Here is a 21,215-nt window from a genome sequence, read left to right on the forward strand (position 1 = left end):
CTTTGTAAACATACAGTTAACTGACTGATAGAAAACCGGTGATCGATTGAGATCTTTGTAAACATACTGTTAACTGACTGATAGAAAACCGGTGATCGTATTGAGATCTTTGTAAACATACAGTTAACTGACTGATAGAAAACCAGTGATCGTATTGAGATCTTTGTAAACATACTGTTAACTGACTGATAGAAAACCGGTGATCGTATTGAGATCTTTGTAGTTATTTAATATTTCTACATTTGTGGAAAATAACAAAATACTGGGATGACCTGTATCTATTAAACATTTTGTTTTACTCAAATGAGACTTGACCTTATAGTGACCAAGATAGAATGAATAAGAGATTAAGTATTGCAAATGTTTAGATAAAGAAAACTTAAAAATAACTCAGTTCTTTGGTGTGTGAAAAACTCTCTCTTTGTTAGCCTGAAGATGAATATTGTTCTCTAATTTATTATTAAAAGTGTTAATATCCATACCAGCCTTCCTGAGATACATTTTCACTTCAAGGTGGGTTTTACGATATTACAAAGTAAAGAAATAGTTTTAATTTAGTTTCATATTTCAACTGGTGATCGGTGATCCTGATGGGTGGTGTGACTATTTGTCAGCAATAGCTTAAGTAGCACTAAATATACAAATTAAGATTGTGCCCCTGTTCAAACTGGAATTCAAGAATATTTAGCATCCTAAGCAGCTACTTGTCCTTAACATTGGACTTACTTGTGACATTGCTCTTTCATATTATAAACTGCAGAATGAAATTTAAATCATGTCATCAGCTATCACTGATAAACAAAGAACAGTTCTGTTTATCTCCTCCTAGGACTATTTGTAAAATTACACTTTTAGAGTGTTTTTATACACTCTCTTCATGGGGTTTCATGTGATTATGTTCCAGGCTTTATGAGAAAATACTGTTAACATGCTAAATACTATGCCTACAGCAACATAGAAAGCACTGACTGCACAAATTCCATCCATTCTAGCACTTAAGACCTGAGTATCATTAATTTAATAGCTAAAAGCATCAATAGGCAGATTATTTTCTGCAGACCCTTTACGTTTCCAACCAGGCATAATAAATTGATGGCCTTCTAAGATGCTACTAAATAATACATCACTGACTGGTTCATGTAAAAGAACTGACAGTAAGGTGACTGCGTAATTTCATTTTGGTAATTGACAAGTTAATGACAATAGACCAGTGTTCAGTTGTAACTAACAAGTTAATGACAATAGACCAGTGTTCAGTTGTATCTAACAAGTTAATGACAATAGACCAGTGTTCAGTTGTAACTGACAAGTTAATGATAACAGACCAGTATTCAGTTGTAATTGACAAGTTAATGACAACAGACCAGTATTCAGTTGGCTAAAAGTGCATTTCTTTGGTGAAATTAATAGCACTGAAAAAAAGAGGAACCAGCTTTAAAAAAAAAAGCAGAATGGTGGAAAAAAAGAAACAATCATTCTTTGAATGAGCCTTATATAAAATGTCATCTGAAACCAAAAATTATATTCAAGCCACACTTAAACTGAACTAAGTAGCAGCAGGTATAGAAAACCCACAGTTAAACAAATGAGGGCAAAAAAAAATCCAAAAATGTGAACTAAAGATGAACTGCAAACAGATTAAAACTGTTTTCTGGATGTTATTAAATATAATACTACCATTTGCATTCAAACCTTTTTCCAGTGCCACTGAATATTTAAAGTGTAATTAATGTAGGTATGAACAAAGTGAGTCCACCTCTTCTTTAAATTTATCAAACTTCCATTAGTTTTATAAACAATCCGCTGAAAAAAAATACCATTAATCCAGTTTTTACTATAATTAACACCAAACTGTCAGTGTCAGTAGTTTCCACGCATCTGGCATACAGTTAACGCAAATTTGAACACAACTTAATAACATCCTAGATTGTATAGTACAATTTATGTAAACGTTATATCACCTAATTTCACAACTATCATTTTTATTTTCTATGAAAAAAGGAAGTATTGCAACTGATACCAGTCGAAATTTATTCAGGTATTTACTTGGTAATAATAGTAAAGGTTGTACATTTCAAGTTTCTCATTTAACACAACTGATGTGAAAACATATATACTTATCAAACACTTCAAATACTTTTGACGTTAAAATATAGTATTTTCGTACATTTGTTAACGTTCTCTGAAATACACTCCAAAATTCAACTTCTTTCACTTTCTCTAGACCGTAGATATCCACGTTGTTCGAAATCGAGAATACGATCCTCAAAGCGCTACCTATTAGTTAGTAAAACCATAAAATCTTACTTTAAACAAATAATGTTGAGTTTCGCTGAAAAGCTATAATAAATGGAAATGTAAACTTTATAAACATAAAATGCCCCCAAGAACAGCTAATTTAAGTACTTTTATTCATACAGCAAAGAACCACTTCATTTAAAAAGGCTGATTCAAATTATTAAATAAAATGACCATTAAAGATATAAATATTCAAAAAGTGGAGATATCTGTTGACTTTAAGCAAAATATTAACCTTCAGTGGCACAACGGTATGTCTGCGGACTTACAACGGTAAAACCCGGGTTTCCATAACCGTGGCGGGCAAAGTACACATAGCTTATTATGTACCTTTATGTTTAATTGCAGACGACCAAAGTAAAATATTTTTTAAATAATTAGTTTTGAAAACGTAAGGCTTTACACAGTAAAAAAACAACAACAAATATACACATTTTGATAGACTATGATTTTTTTGAGTTTAGAAAAAAAAAGAATGGGAGAATTCAGAAAAAAATTAAAAGTAGTTAAAAAAATAAATCGTAGGATAATGGGATAATGACTTATGCGATATCTCTGGTAATGCAAATCATATCGAAATTGATACGAAAAGCAACAAACCTCGTTAGAACAGAGATAGAAAATAACATATACAATACAGAGGAAATTATCAAGAACGATACAAAGTTGAACAAATCAAAACACCGTCAATAGTTCTGACACATTGCTTCCACTGCCAGAGACTTCGATATGCTTCAACAGCATGCTAAACAGACCAAAGATGTGGTCCAGATTACTACGTCACAAAGTGCGCTAAGGAACAAAAAAAGCCTAAATGCTGTAATTTGGGCGAAAACACATAGCAAGTTACAAAGGCTGTGAGAAATATAAACAAAAAAAAGACGTATTTTAGAAATAAAAATCCAACATTAAGCTAACTTACAAATACCTGCAACACCTTAAAATAACATACTCATCAATGACAACGGACCAGATGGTTAAAGCAATTGATCCTGAATCTGAGGTTGCGCTTCGAATCCCCGTCCCACCAAATATGTTCGCCTTTAAAGCCGTGAGAGCGTTATAATGTTCTGATCAATCCCACAATACATTGGTGAAAAGTGACCCAGGAGCCAGCATTGGGTAGTGATGACCAGCTGCCTTCCTTCTGGTCTATCACTGCTAAATTAAGGACGCTCAGCGTATAGTTGTGCGTGCAATTCATATACAAACCAAAATGACTACAACAATGAACAGCAGAGAAACGTGTTCATGAACATTATTTACAGCAGAATGTACAAAGCAGTGAAAAGCAAAAGCTTCCATTAAAATTCTAATTCTCCTTTCCAAAAAAAACAAAATAAAAACACATCACATCATACCTAGCATAAATAATTACCTCTTTCATAGGAAAGGTCTTCGTATAAACTTGCCATCTTGTATACTGTCAACTTTCTTGCATTTGCTTCCAAAAAATACTAGATTCATCACTGAAATGGCCACACAAAAATTAAGTCTTATATAATTGTTATAAGAGAAACTCTACTGAATACAAGTTGTACACATGAAATCTGCGGTAATACAGCTGTAAGAAAATATAAATCACATAAGCAGGATCTTAACAGAAGAATAGTCTTACCATATAAATTATGCTTGTCAGTGAACGAAGTTCAAATTAATACCACAATGCAAACTTGTAAGGAGGGCAGGCATATCCTACTTATCCACTAAACTCATATATTTGTTGTCTTTAGTTTCACTCCCCATCAAAATGGATCAAACTCACCAGAAATATTTAACTATAAAAAAATAAACTGGAATGAATATGCATCATTCCTTGACAAAGTCTTTTTAAAAAATTATAACCCATAGTGTTGCAAAACTATTTGCAATATATGTATTTTTTTTTTCGAACAATCACTGAGTGATTTGCCAAATACACTCAACAAACCATACCAAAACATTCAACACTAAATGATGCTTGGAAACAACACATACAATTAATAACAATGATTAAAAAACAACAAGAATTGCGAAAACAATATGTGGAAAACAGAGATCAAGAAATCAAGACAAATAATTACGTTCAGAAACAAAATACAAACAGAAGTTGAGCTTTTAAAACAAGAAAAATGGGAACAGCACTGTTTCCAACTAAATGGAAAAACAGAACGAAGACAGTTCTGGACACATCTAAAACAATTCACAAACGGGGGAAAGAGAAACATACACATACCGTCACTAGAACACAATCATACAATAGCACGTACAAATAAACAACACCTACAGATAACATTAAGAACCACATATAAATACTCATTTCTACGACAGAAGTAAATCAGTTTGTAACAAATAACATAGATATATATATGCAAAAACCACCATTTTCAACAATTCTAAAGAACAATAGAAAAATAAATGATGATAATAATAAAAACTATACAGCACAGCAGATGGCGAAAGAAATAACACAAATAGAAGTTGTATAAGCAATAAAAGCTACCAAAAACAAAGCTCCAGAAGATGCTTTTTATTTTGTTTGTTACCAATAGGCATCTGAAAGATATTCTTTACACTTCGTATACCAGCTTGGAAAAGTGCTCACACAACACCAATAGCAGCCATAAATCTACAACTTCAATTAAACGGAATAGTCGAATACTGCCAAAAATATTACATTAATATAAATATACAAAAAATCAATTAGTAGTTATTACAAAACTAACACAACATGAAAAAAAAACCTCATTAGAACTGTGTATGAACGGAGCATTTCTTATGATAAACGTGTACGATTCGAAATTAACGTAGATCAAACATATAATAAATATTAAAACTAAAGTCTGGCAACGCATGATCTATGCTAAGTGTCTAATGGGTAGGAATAGTGGAGCAAGAGCTGATAACATAATCTAAATTTACAAAACATACTTCGTTCCATTAATTGAACAAACTTACCCTGCATAGATAAGCCTGGCACTTATAAATATTCACCCTCTCAACAGTTTGTATTAGTAGTTAACAATAAATGTAAAAAAGCATAGTTTCTAGTACGTTTCTTGGTCAATTACTGAAGATTGTTTGTTTTGAATTTCGAGAAAAGCTACACGAGGGCTATCTGCGCTCGCCGTCCCTAATTTAGCAGTGTGAGACTAGAGTGAAGGAAACTAGGCATCACCACCTACCTCCAACTCTTGGGCTACTCTTTTACCAACGTATAGTGGGATTGACCGCACATTATAACGCCCCATGGCTAAAAGGGCGAGCATGTTTGTTGTGACGGGGATTCGAACCTGCGATCCTTAGATTACGAGTCGAGCGCCTTAACCACCTGACCATGCCGGGCCATCACTGAAGAAAACCACCTTGAACATTCTCTAAAAAAAGTTCTCTCTCACTATTTCTAACCTACATGCTTTAAATTAAAATCACTCAGTGTATTCGAAGTTTCGATTTACTGCTTTTTCATGAGTGGATATAAATAAAAGTTGAACTTTAAAATGCTCATAAATGTATTATTTTGCTGAACATTTAGTTTTTTCTTTCAAGCGAATGAGAACAATGTCTTCTATGTACCGAATAAATATATATATATATATTAAATTTTAATGCCCTATAGGTACTGAACCAAAACATTTGATTGCTTTGTAAAATATTAATGTACATGCATTGCTACAGAGGGCGCTCCAGAACAGCAAGATGACGCTCTCATGCTAAGGCATAAATGGCGGACAAGAAAGAATTGAGGGCGGAAGGGGAGTTTTTAGTTAGACTAGGGAGGGTTGTCTCCCAGCTTTTAATAATTGGTTTTACCTAATGTTTGGCTTCAGTTTGATTTGGTTAGTAAGAAATAGCTATTAAATTCAGTATAAATTATATTTATAATATACGGGATTAGTGCTTCTATTATAATTTGAAGTTGTGAAAGAAACGTAAGCTGAGTTGGACCATTGTTGGATAAGACAAACTGTGCTGTTGCAGTGCTAGGCCTTATCAACAGAAATATGGTAGTTATTGTACTATTTGTAGTGGTATATCGTATGTTACCTAGGGTAAAGCGTAGAAGGATAAAACTAAGATTTACTGTAGGTATATAAAGCGCGCTTAACATTTTAAATCAGAAAAGAGTTTATTTACGTTGTAAAATATCTTTTGTCTAGTTGAAAAATTAAAATTCATTCGTCATTTGCCCCAATTTTTTAATTTTTTTCTTCTGTATCTGATCGTATACAAATGGGGAGGACTATTTGTTCTGGCGTGCTTTAATGCATTTCCATCAAAGAGGTAGAAACAAGAATATTTTTAGTTTAGCAGCTTAATATTCATTATTTGAAATAAGTGAAACTTTAAAAGTAATTAAATAACTGACTTTGGTTTTGGTGATTGCAGTTTTGTACCAACAGCCAGCTGAATCATATCAGGGTATTTGGTACAAGTTACTTATGAGTTTTATTTATTTATTTTATGTTATATTCTAAAATCGTCATATAATTGTTTCCATTTGACTAAATACAAGACCATTATATATCGGTTATTTAACATGTGTGCCACAAATTATAGAGATTTTCACTTTTCTGAAATTTTAGTTTAATCTTGTATTCTGTATTTTCATGGTTCTTATTTTATTATGATAAAATAGCATTTATATAGTGATTTTAATGAATTAGTTTCATTAATGTGTGTTAAATCAGATACAAAAATTATATTAATTTTGAAGTTTCTGTTAAGAGTTAAAGTTTAATCTTTTTAGTTAATGATAGTACATCTTAAGAAATACATTTGACTTTGATGTTGATTATAGTTTCAAGGTGAAAGTCATTACTGAGTGCTTTGTAGGAAAAATGAAAATAAGTTAATGAAACGAGCATTGGAAGTGTTGTTTCATGATGAGTTTACATGAACATTATGATCTGAAATGTAATTCAAAACTCCAATTATGTAATTGTCATCCGAATAATTTCTTGCCTAACTATGGATAAAAATAATAGAATTATATAAATACTAAAGCTACCTTTTCTCGGGTTATTTTTCTGTTGTGTTAGATGCACGTGATTGTTTATCATGTTAAAAAGTTGCATGATGCAAAGAAAAGACTAACCTTATATATGCACAAACGGCTCGTTTGGGTTGAGAAATATTTTTACGTAAATTTCGTCGTAAATTCTCATGTTACAGTATGAGAATTGAACCTAGAAATTTAACCATGTTGCTTTAAATCACTCGAGGCTGCATCAGACTCGAATGTTGTAAGAAGCAAAATGGCATTACTTACATAACACTGATGTTTGACGTTGTTTTAGAATAATGGCAGAAAATGATGAAGACCTGACTATACCTAGAGCTGCAATGAATAAGATGATCAAAGAAATTCTTCCACATGTTAGAGTTGCCAACGATGCTCGTGAACTTATCCTCAACTGTTGTACTGAGTTTATCCATCACATCGCCACTGAAGCCAATGAAATCTGTAACACTCAGCAGAAAAAAACCATCTCAGCTGAACATATTTTAGGAGGTTTGTAGTTTGTTTTTTAAAACACGTTTGCTACTTTGGGGCTCACTATTGTTCATGGTGAATAGGCTACTGACAACTGACAGAAGTTCAGGACTGTGATTGTTTGTGTCCTACACTTGATAACATTATATGTATTACTTACTGAACGCAACCTCAGTGAAATATATAGATATTGGTTTATGTGGTGCTGTGATAAAAAAATTAATTTTAAAGGGAGGTTTATACTGACTTGATAATACTGTCAGGAATGGCTCCTTCTAAAAACATTTTTATTACTAACTTATTGGTAATTGTGATGTTTTATTTTACCAACATTTAGTCTTACCCATGTTCCAGCAAGCTAGGAATTGGAAGCATCTTTTTAAATTTTGAAATAAAAATGCACATTTAATGTTATGGAAAGTGACTTTTGAAAACATTTGACAGACTTATTACACTACGTAACACAAATTTTGTTCCTGGATAGTATGTGTTATTTCTTAATTACTTATGTTGTAAAAGTACAGAAAATAACCATTATTCCTTTCAAACTTTGTTTTTGTGACCTGGATAATGAAACTTAGAAATTAATCTATTTTATATGTAAAAACGGGCAAATTTGAACATTTCCATTTACATAAGGTCTGAATAAAACAATATATTAATCAAGATTTACATGTATTTATACTAAAGTTATGCAAAAATGTTTAGAATCGAGTAGTTTTTCGAGATTTGCGACTATAATGTCAATCACTTTCACATATCAGCCCCCAAATATAGTCTCCCATCATGTTTTTGTTATACTCTCCCAGGTCACAAAAGCAAAGCTTGAAGAGAAAAATAGGTCTTTTTCCATTTACTTTAGGCATAAGCAACTTAGAAATAACACTTTCTGTCCAGGAACAAGAAACAGTAAAAATTTTGTTACATATTGTTATTTCAAAAAGTATATTTCAAATTTTTAAGTTGTTCAACACTCAAGACGCATACACAGATTGTTTTGAAAATTGGATAATATGTTGGTCATTTTCTATTGTCTTCCTTCTCTTTATAAAGACATGAATGTTATGTTTGGCATTTCACTAATAAAATCCCTTTGTTTGAGTGGACATTTGGGGTCAACTCCCTTAACCTTGAATGTGTTAAACATTATGATTTTAGAGTAAACCACTTTGTTTGCTACTTTTAAAATATATTATAAAATCAGCCCAAAAGAGTTATTTCATACATGTTAAAAAAACGTATCTTAAGTGCAGGTTTTAAATGTCTTTGTTTTTACAATTACCTCCACCACAGGTGGACAGAGGTTGTTTTATTCCAGTGTGTGTCAGCAAGTTTTCTCAAAGGATTGAATGAATTTGAACAAAAATTTGTGTATGTTTTGACTATGACCCAACTCAGAAGTAATTAGTTTTTTTTTGAGGATCACACTTGCAAGATTTATAAATCTCTGCATCTTAACATGGGTACCAATTTTTCACTACTTTTTGTTTTATAATTCTATTAATTATCAGTTTTGAGTAAACATGTAGAATATTATTAAATGTTCCTCACTATACTGCCAAAAATGGCCTGTACCTATTAAGAACAGATTTGAGCTAAATGTGACCAAGGATGAGTGATGGAAGTATACTCTTCACTGAGAGTTCTTCTAGTTTTATTTATGGAATGTGTTTTCAATATAAGATCATTCAAATCATTATTGTAGTTAAAATCCACCAAATCTGAAAATATCTTTTTCACCACAACTTTAATTTGCATAAATATTTTGTACTTGTTGTCAGTTGGTCAGAAATTGAATGTAAAAACAGTTACGGAAAAAACAGTTATCTTTTTCACCACAACTTTAATTTGCATAAATATTTTGTACATGTTGTCAGTTGGTCAGAAATTGAATGTAAAAACAGTTACGGAAAAACAAATGTGTAATTATACACGTTTTACAGTTTTATTATATAGTATGTGCCAGAAGACATTTTGTATGTGTTACACAGTTTTCTAAAAACATTCGTAACTCCCAGATCGGTAACTGGTATTTTGTTTAGTTAAGGTAGGGCTAAGTTTTCATGTAAACACAGGGCTTGGACTTTTGTTTGTGTTATTAAATAAAGTGAAAAATATGATATTAACTTTTTTACTTATTCCACTGGTGGTCATCATTTGCATATTTTGTAAACAAAAGAAAATCATTTGTAGAAAGCTTTCCGTGCCGTTAGTGTAGAGATAACCATGCAGTCACCACTATTTTAAATATCTATTCAGTAATGCTATGAATCCTTTGTTACTAACAAAAACATGTTTAACTACCATTGATAAAGGTACTAATAGCTTTATTTAAAACGTATTGCAATTAGCAGTCATTCACCAGTTTATTTGGGTACTTTATTTTAAACATAAGTATAGAAATAATCCAGCCAGTAAGTATTTGACTTGTAAGAATGTTTTACCATACTAAATCTTGCCAAGCTTATCTTGTATTTTCTTATCAGAAACAATTCCTGTAGATTTCAAACAGACATTATTTGCATGAAAATATTTTTGCAAGTCAAAGACGACCCTTAAGAAACTGTCAAAACCAAACTTCAGTATTCCCCATTGCAGGCCTTGAGCCAAGATACCAAAACAGTTTTCCCATTAAGAACTTCATGTATGTTACTGTGACTTGAAAAGTGTAATTTTTGATATATTCAGTTGTATTTTAAACTTTCTAGCTATTTCCAAGGCGTTTTATCAGACCACTTTATGTGACATCATAAGGAGTGGAAACCAGGGCACAAAGCAAAATTAAACAGCATAAAGAGAAGTGAATAATATAATCTTAAACAATTAATATCTTAGCAAATTTAATGATGTTTCTATGGACGACTGAAAAACTCAACAACTGCTTTGTTTAGACACAACTCTTGTTTGAGTTGTGCTAAAAATGAAACATTTTAAAATGTGTTTTTCATATATTTTTTTAAACTTCCCCAAGTAAGTGTTACAAAAGTTGCATTTTTTATATTCTAAATATCTAGAATTGACTTAAAAAATTGTCGTCCAATAAATGGAAGTGTCAAAAAATTATTTTACAGAGGTTATTCTTCAAAGAAGCTCGGATACTTATTTTGTGTTTACTGTGCTGTCATGAAGTGCTTTAAGAAAGTCTAATACAGTAGTGATGCATCATTATGTTTCACACTGTTGTAACATGATTTTCCATAAATTTTGCATGTTAACTTTCAAATGTATTTATTCAGAATGTTACAGCAATAATTGCTTGGCTACATAAAACTGTACACATGAACTAGGATTAAAAAGAACCATCATGATTAGGTACAAGTTGTGAGGATGTTCAACCACTAACTTACTTTGGTGAAAATATACTACCTAAAGAACTGGTTTTGGCTTTCATCTGATGTAGCATTATTAAATTGATGGTCAGCTAGTGTTTGCTACTTACAGAAAACAAACTGTTAAACAGGATTTCCAATGGAGATAAACTACAGAAATGAAATATATCAGACTTACATTATGTGTATATTTGTTCTCAAAGTGCCTTGTTGTAGAGTGTTAGTAGATAAAGCATTCTCAGTATGTGCATTTCTCTTCACCAGTTATAAGGATGAAATATACGATACATAACTATTGAATAGGTACACAACATTTGTGTTCTTTAGCATTAGAAAGTCTGGGCTTCAGAGAGTACAAACACGAAGCAGAAACGGTTTTGAAGGACTGTAAGGCTGTTGCTGCCAAGCGTCGCAGACAGAGCACACGGCTGGAAAACCTTGGAATACCTGAAGAAGAACTCTTACGACAACAGCAAGAACTGTTCGCAAAGGTAGTGTTTATCGCACAAAAATGTTTCTCAGCAACTGTGAAAAGTCTGACATTTTGGTTGTTAAATATTATATGTAATAGTTAAGAATTTCATGGATTGTTAGAGATTAGAAATTGGCTACGTAACACTTGTGTTGGGAAGACATAGAAAATGAAAGATGTTCATGTGAGCCATGTTTTGAGAATGCTGAATATTATAGTAAAGAAAGCAAATATGTGCAAGAATAGCTTTGGTGACATAGAAAGGTTGGATCCATACAAGACAATAAAAAGTATTTTTGTTTCTGGATTGATAATGCTGTTAATGTCTTATAGATATGAACTTAATGTTTTAGGAAATTTTTTTCTAATAAAAAGGTATTTTTACTTTTCAAATTAACTACTAACACTTAGCTTTGGATTCCTTATGCCTTTGTTGCAAGATATTTGGAAGGTTACCTTTAGATGCGATGGTGAGGGTTGTTTAAACTTGGCATACCTACACAATATAGTATACTAAAGACCTTTATCAGATTTGTTTTACTTATTCGTGTACATATGGCTTACTGTATACAGTGGAGCGCCGTTAAGCCACGGTATATGGGGGGTCAACCTGCTTAACCGTGGCTTAAACCTTTGTGATTGAAAAGCCGAAGTCGCCAACAGCTCCGCCGAGGAGCCTCATCCGGTCCATTGCGTGATAATTATATTTATCGAATTAAAAAATAATACTTTAATTATTGATCACTTTTTTCATGGATTTACCGCGGATTAACTTTAATGTATGGAGAGGTGTGATTCGGTAACAATGGCGGCCTCCATAAAGCTGACATAGAGAGAGGATACGGTAGATTAACGGTCGATTTCTTTTGTAATATGTTTTATTTATTTCCCAAATTAAAGGAAATCCTTTTTAAATATCCCCTTGAAGTTATAAAGCCAGGATTAAATTCGTAAGCCGCGTTTTTACACATTCTTAAATTAGCGGTGAGCCGAGATACTCCTCACTCACAAGACTTGCTACAGCGGCTTAAGCAATTTCTCGGTTTACTGGTCCGCAGCTTAATGTCACTCCACTGCAATCCAGGGTTAAAATAGAGTTGTTTCTTGTCTTCAAAAATTTGTTGCAGGTAAACTGTCCAAAAGACTTGAAGATTTGGGTAACTTTGTAAGTCAGTGCACATGCTTATGTTTACATACACGTAAAAGTATTCTATCCTACTAAATCTAGTAATTATAAATCTCGTATCTTTAAATGATAGCATACTTGTACTTTGTAGGCTCGACAACAGCAAGCTGAGATAGAACAGCAGCAGTGGTTGGAAATGCAACAGGCTGCTCAACATCAGTTGATGTTACAGCAACAGAATTCTAAAACTGAAGATGATGATGAGTACTGAAGGAATAAAAATACAGACGTTAACATGAAACAGTCAGGAGGAGGTATCAACACTATTAAAAATACAGACGTTAACATGAAACAGTCAGGAGGAGGTATCAACACTATTAAAAATACAGACGTTAACATGAAACAGTCAGGAGGAGGTATCAACACTATTAAAAATACAGACGTTAACATGAAACAGTCAGGAGGAGGTATCAACACTATTAAAAATACAGGCGTTAACATGAAACAGTCAAGAGGAGGTATCAACACTATTAAAAAATACAGACGTTAACATGAAACAGTCAGGAGGAGGTATCAACACTATTAAAAATACAGACGTTAACATGAAACAGTCAGGAGGAGGTATCAACACTATTAAAAATACAGACGTTAACATGAAACAGTCAAGAGGAGGTACCAACACTATTAAAAATACAGACTAACATGAAACAATCAAGAGGAGGTACCAACACTTAAAAATACAGACGTTAACATGAAACAGTCAAGAGGAGGTACCAACACTATTAAAAATACAGACGTTAACATGAAACAGTCAAGAGGAGGTACCAACACTATTAAAAATACAGACGTTAACATGAAACAGTCAAGAGGATGTACCACCACTATTAAAAATACAGACGTTAACATGAAACAGTCAAGAGGATGTACCAACACTATTAAAAATACAGACGTTAACATGAAACAGTCCAGAGGATGTACCAACACTATTAAAAATACAGACTTTAACATGAAACAGTCAAGAGGAGGTATCAACAGTAGACAACGTTTATCAAACTTGTAGATGATGGATTTGCAAGATATTCTTTGTACAGTTGTGAAAAATAAACATTTTCAGGTTTACCCAATTATCAAACAAATTTTGTTGTACTTGTTTTATTCAAAACTTCTTTGTATACCTTCTTTTATTTTGAAACTTTCCTCACTGCTATTTTACCTGAAATAAATGTCGGTAGTGAAAGCATGTTTTGACAATAAACTTAGAAAATAAAACCTCTGCAGACAGTTTCACTATTGCTACTACTAGCCCTGATGAAGCAGAAGTTATGTAGTAAGGAAAGTTGTTTTTTTTCTAACATTATGAACAAAATGTCTAAATTCTTCAATCAAACACTACAAATTGTGAAATGCACAGCCTTGTGCAAATTAATTGAAACAAATGGTCATTTTACAATATTTTCAGCATGGCGGCCGGTGTAGGCCCTCTGGCCCCACTGATTTCCTTTAATAGTCATTTTTTCACACAAACACCATCATTAGCTGTGTTTTGCAGTACGGTTGATCTATTTTTGGGATATATGACGAAATTTTGAGGAATATTACGTCATTCAAAATTGTGTTAGAAGGGCAAGAAGACCAGTCAAAAAACAACTTACCAACTCAATGAAGAAAAAACGGTATCAGTGAGGTTTGAAATGCAAGAACAATGGAGGAAGGTGTTATTCAGTGACAAGACTCATTTCTTCATACAGGGTCAAAGAAGTCTGCATGTTCGCAGATCTCCAGGTGAGAATCTCACATCAATCAGTTCGTAAAACATCCCTTGAAGATGTTTTGGGGCTTTTTCAGCTACTATGGCGTCGGAGTCTTACATATCGTAGAAGGTATGATGCGAGGGCCACAGTACATCAAAGTTTTGCAGAGAATAGTCGTTCCAGAATTGAAAAAGATATTTCCAGATGGATCTGGCATTTTTCAGCAAGATCTGGCTCCGTGCCACACATCAAAACTTGTGAAGAATTTTATGACTTCAATGCAAATAAAGGTGCTGGACTGGCCTGGAAACTCTCCATACTTAAATCCTATTGAAAATCTTTGGGCGATTTGTAACGAAAGACTTTGGAGAAAAGACCGTACTACAAAAGATAAGCTAATTGAGGTGTGGTACCCAAGCAGATTAATGATCTTCTGAATAATAAAAGTGGTAATATCATGTAAAAGTGGTAATATCATGTATTTATTTGCGAGTAATTTTTGGATTCTCAGAAATGCAAAAAATTGAAAAAATCACAATTTTCAGTCTTGTTTCAATTAATTTGCACAAGGGTGTATATTAATTCACGTACAACTCCTGACAGTTTTTTTACTTCATTATAAGTCTAGGAGGTAATAATTTGTTGGTGCTATGCTTTCATTAAATTTGAAATACTGTAGGCTTGATATCTGAACTGAAAATGACGCGTTATCTGCTTATACCTAAAGAATTTTAAATTTTTGTTGCATCTTTCCAGAAACTGAAATTTAGTAAACACTTCATTACAAATACACTTTGAGCATACATTAAAAATGTCAAATTTAAAAGAACTAATATTTTATTCCACTTATCCCTTCAAATATAGTTTCACTTATTTTTCTTTCCTGCTTCTTTCACCTAATAAGTAACAAAAAGGCTGTTTTTTTTTATTTTTTCAAACATTAGTGCAAGATCATAAGTTATAGATCCATACATGATGAAAACCTGGTGCCTTTTACGTTGTTCTAACTCGCTTATCACAGTTTAAAGTGCTGTTGTGTGTACACAAATATTTTAAGCGAGATCTGTAAAGCTGCTGTTTGTACATACAAATACTTCAAGTATCGTTTGTGGAATGTTTTTACATGTACATACATTCTCAATTAGAATTTTTAAAGCTGTTGTGTGCACATACAAACAACTTGAACAGAGCAATGTCCATTGTGATAAGCAGTCTTAAAAAAAACAAACTGTTTTTAATAAGCACTCTGAAGAGCTGAAAAGTGTTCTACCCATACCTGACGTATAGTAAGAAAACAGTAATATTTTCTTTAGAAAAATACCAAATGTTCTCTTCGTACTTTTGACTCCATTAAATCCAAACATTGCGACTGAGTTATAAGCACCTGCTCTGTTGATATAAAACCATATAAAAATGAGCTGTCAATAAAGTGATTCTATGTTGACATATATCTGTACATTAAAACTTAAATTTTCTGTAATTTGTTTAATGGCAGATATCCATACTTTCAATTGGTTACTAATTTCATAGTCCTGTGCACCACAAATTGTGGTTTTATGTGACTTAGGTTTAGTTACTACTTGCTTTTCTATGCTGCAAACAAATGTAGTCATTTTTTTTAGTCATTATAACCAATTTTTTATACACAAAAAAAATTAATTTCTTCAGTGAATATAATTCTGTTACATCAACATGACTAGAACAAGATTGGAATTTCATCTCTGTCTCATACAAGTCTTATGGTTAAATTCTTAAAGGAAGAAAAAAGTTACATATTTAACTCTATTAAAGTGAGTGACAATAATTATTTGATAAAGTATCTTAAACTACATTGTTTCTAACAGTTAATGTTTGATTTTTAATAATCCAAACAAAAATCTGCAAACTGTATCTGTGCTCCCTGAATGTTAGAAAGTTTTAAGAGTTCAGAAGTGTCATTGAATGGTAACTTTCAACTTTGTGAGTACTAACTCATGGTATGGAGCCAGTAGATTAACAGATACATTTGTAACATTCAGCATATTGTATTACATCATACAAGACTACTGGAGCAAAACATATATTTGATATTTCTAACTAGTTAAATCACTTGCCACTGACCAAAAAAGTAACTTTTATGTCAGTGTTCAAAATACTCCACATTGTTCAATGTATGCTATGGGCCAACATTGGTGTAACCAACAACTGTAATCTCTACGACATTTAATTCAAGAAGTTTTTTAACACATCGAAGATTTCGAGCAAGGTACATATCGTCACATTCTCTAAATCATCTGATGTTTAGTACCAAAACATTTCCACAGAGGACATTGCAATACAAGAACAGGACCACAGTGCACACTAACAACAGATGTTTACACACAACAATTTACACCATAACATATTTGCAATTTGTCTATTACAATCCAAGGAATTATTTCTAGTAGTATTAGATCATATCATGAATTGATATTTAATACCATAACATATACAGAGGATATTAATACCAAAAGCCAATCAGAGGCCATTTAATATCATAACACATCCACTGTGGACAGTATACTACTAGGACTTATCCAAAGATATTTAATATCATAACACATCCACTGTGGACACTACAATATTAGGACATACAGTGTAAGAACAGAATCACAGTGGACAGTATACTACTAGGACTTATCCAAAGATATTTAATATCATAACACATCCACTGTGGACACTACAATATTAGGACATACAGTGTAAGAACAGAATCACAGTGGACAGTATACTACTAGGACTTATCCAAAGATATTTAATATCATAACACATCCACTGTGGACACTACAATATTAGGACATACAGTGTAAGAACAGAATCACAGTGGACAGTATACTACAAGGACTTATCCAAAGATATTTAATATCATAACACATTCACTGTGGACACTACAATATTAGGACATACAGTGTAAGAACAGAATCACAGTGGACAGTATACTACTAGGACTTATCCAAAGATATTTAATATCATAACACATCCACTGTGGACACTACAATATTAGGACATACAGTGTAAGAACAGAATCACAGTGGACAGTATACTACTAGGACTTATCCAAAGATATTTAATACCAGAACACATCCACTGTGGACATTACAATATTAGGACATACAGTGTAAGAACACAATCACAGTGGACAGTATACTACTAGGACTTATCCAAAGATATTTAATATCATAACACATCCACTGTGGACACTACAATATTAGGACATACAGTGTAAGAACAGAATCACAGTGGACAGTATACTACTAGGACTTATCCAAAGATATTTAATATCATAACACATCCACTGTGGACACTACAATATTAGGACATACAGTGTAAGAACAGAATCACAGTGGACAGTATATTACTAGGACTTATCCAAAGATATTTAATATCATAACACATCCACTGTGGACACTACAATATTAGGACATAAAGTGTAAGAACAGAATCACAGTGGACAGTATATTACTAGGACTTACCCAAAGATATTTAATACCAGAACACATCCACTGTGGACACTACAATATTAGGACATACAGTGTAAGAACACAATCACAGTGGACAGTATACTACTAGGACTTATGCAAAGATATTTAATATCATGACACATCCACTGTGGACACTACAATATTAGGACATACAGTGTAAGAACAGAATCACAGTGGACAGTATACCACTAGGACTTATCCAAAGATATTTAATATCATAACACATCCACTGTGGACACTACAATATTAGGACATACAGTGTAAGAACAGAATCACAGTGGACAGTATACTATTAGGACTTATCCAAATATATTTAATATCATAACACATCCACTGTGGACACTACAATATTAGGACATACAGTGTAAGAACACAATCACAGTGGACAGTATACTACTAGGACTTATCCAAAGATATTTAATATCATAACACATCCACACTGGGCACTACAATATTAGGACATACAGTGTAAGAACACAATCACAATGGACAGTATACTACTAGGAATTATCCAAAGATATTTAATACCGGAACACATCCACTGTGGACACTACAATATTAGGACAAAGTGTAAGAACAGAATCACAGTGGACAGTATATTACTAGGACTTACCCAAAGATATTTAATACCAGAACACATCCACTGTGGACACTACAATATTAGGACATACAGTGTAAGAACACAATCACAGTGGACAGTATACTACTAGGACTTATCCAAAGATATTTAATATCATGACACATCCACTGTGGACACTACAATATTAGGACATACAGTGTAAGAACACAATCACAGTGGACAGTATACTACTAGGACTTATCCAAAGATATTTAATATCATAACACATCCACTGTGGACACTACAATATTAGGACATACAGTGTAAGAACAGAATCACAGTGGACAGTATACTATTAGGACTTATCCAAATATATTTAATATCATAACACATCCACTGTGGACACTACAATATTAGGACATACAGTGTAAGAACACAATCACAGTGGACAGTATACTACTAGGACTTATCCTAAGATATTTAATATCATAACACATCCACACTGGGCACTACAATATTAGGACATACAGTGTAAGAACACAATCACAATGGACAGTATACTACTAGGAATTATCCAAAGATATTTAATACCGGAACACATCCACTGTGGACACTACAATATTAGGACATACAGTGTAAGAACAGAATCACAGTGGACAGTATACTACTAGGACTTATCCAAAGATATTTAATATCATAACACATCCACTGTGGACACTACAATATTAGGACATACAGTGTAAGAACAGAATCACAGTGGACAGTATACTACTAGGACTTATCCAAAGATATTTAATATCATAACACATCCACTGTGGACACTACAATATTAGGACATACAGTGTAAGAACAGAATCACAGTGGACAGTATACTACTAGGACTTATCCAAAGATATTTAATATCATAACACATCCACTGTGGACACTACAATATTAGGACATACAGTGTAAGAACACAATCACAGTGGACAGTATACTACTAGGACTTATCCAAAGATATTTAATATCATAACACATCCACTGTGGACACTACAATATTAGGACATACAGTGTAAGAACAGAATCACAGTGGACAGTATACTACTAGGACTTATCCAAAGATATTTAATATCATAACACATCCACTGTGGACACTACAATATTAGGACATACAGTGTAAGAACAGAATCACAGTGGACAGTATACTACTAGGACTTATCCAAAGATATTTAATATCATAACACATCCACTGTGGACACTACAATATTAGGACATACAGTGTAAGAACAGAATCACAGTGGACAGTATACTACTAGGACTTATCCAAAGATATTTAATACCAGAACACATCCACTGTGGACACTACAATATTAGGACATACAGTGTAAGAACACAATCACAGTGGACAGTATACTACTAGGACTTATCCAAAGATATTTAATACCAGAACACATCCACTGTGGACACTACAATATTAGGACATACAGTGTAAGAACACAATCACAGTAGACAGTATACTACTAGGACTTATCCAAAGATATTTAATATCATAACACATCCACTGTGGACAGTATACTACTAGGACTTATCCAAAGATATTTAATATCATAACACATCCACTGTGGACACTACAATATTAGGACATACAGTGTAAGAACAGAATCACAGTGGACAGTATACTACTAGGACTTATCCAAAGATATTTAATATCATAACACATCCACTGTGGACACTACAATATTAGGACATACAGTGTAAGAACACAATCACAGTGGACAGTATACTACTAGGACTTATCCAAAGATATTTAATATCATAACACATCCACTGTGGACACTACAATATTAGGACATACGGTGTAAGAACAGAATCACAGTGAATAGTATACTACTAGGACTTATCCAAAGATATTTAATATCATAACACATCCACTGTGGACACTACAATATTAGGACATACAATGTAAGAACACAATCACAGTGGACAGTATACTACTAGGACTTATCCAAAGATATTTAATACCAGAACACATCCACTGTGGACAATACAATATTAGGACATACAGTGTAAGAACACAATCACAGTGGACAGTATACTACTAGGACTTATGCAAAGATATTTAATACCAGAACACATCCACTGTGGACACTACAATATTAGGACATACAGTGTAAGAACAGAATCACAGTGGACAGTATACTACTAGGACTTATCCAAAGATATTTAATATCATAACACATCCACTGTGGACACTACAATATTAGGACATACAGTGTAAGAACAGAATCACAGTGGACAGTATACTACTAGGACTTATCCAAAGATATTTAATATCATAACACATCCACTGTGGACACTACAATATTAGGACATACAGTGTAAGAACACAATCACAGTGGACAGTATACTACTAGGACTTATGCAAAGATATTTAATACCAGAACACATCCACTGTGGACACTACAATATTAGGACATACAGTGTAAGAACACAATCACAGTGGACAGTATACTACTAGGACTTATGCAAAGATATTTAATACCAGAACACATCCACTGTGGACACTACAATATTAGGACATACAGTGTAAGAACAGAATCACAGTGGACAGTATACTACTAGGACTTATCCAAAGATATTTAATATCATAACACATCCACTGTGGACACTACAATATTAGGACATACAGTGTAAGAACACAATCACAGTGGACAGTATACTACTA

At 32.9% G+C, this 21,215-nt stretch overlaps 1 protein-coding gene across 4 annotated transcripts; it reads left to right on the forward strand.

Moving 5' to 3' along the window:
* Positions 1–5,918: 5,918 nt before the first annotated feature.
* On the forward strand, positions 5,919–13,837 carry LOC143245334 (protein Dr1-like). Of its 4 annotated transcripts, none has more exons than XR_013025574.1 (5): positions 5,919–6,284; positions 7,578–7,792; positions 11,431–11,594; positions 12,853–13,422; positions 13,472–13,837. XR_013025574.1 is itself a non-coding variant. In XM_076491561.1 (4 exons), exons 2-4 carry the CDS (start codon positions 7,582–7,584, stop codon positions 12,970–12,972), a joined length of 495 nt encoding a protein of 164 aa, XP_076347676.1. In that variant the 5' UTR covers positions 5,919–6,284; positions 7,578–7,581; the 3' UTR covers positions 12,973–13,837. The 4 variants fall into 4 exon arrangements, 2 of the variants coding, with proteins under 2 accessions (XP_076347676.1, XP_076347677.1); XR_013025575.1 differs by having other exon boundaries at positions 12,853–13,373; XM_076491561.1 differs by having other exon boundaries at positions 12,853–13,837.
* The last annotated feature ends 7,378 nt before the right edge of the window (positions 13,838–21,215 follow it).

This window comes from Tachypleus tridentatus, chromosome 2 (genome assembly GCF_004210375.1).
Source record: "Tachypleus tridentatus isolate NWPU-2018 chromosome 2, ASM421037v1, whole genome shotgun sequence".
Classification (NCBI taxonomy): Eukaryota; Metazoa; Arthropoda; class Merostomata; order Xiphosura; family Limulidae; genus Tachypleus; species Tachypleus tridentatus.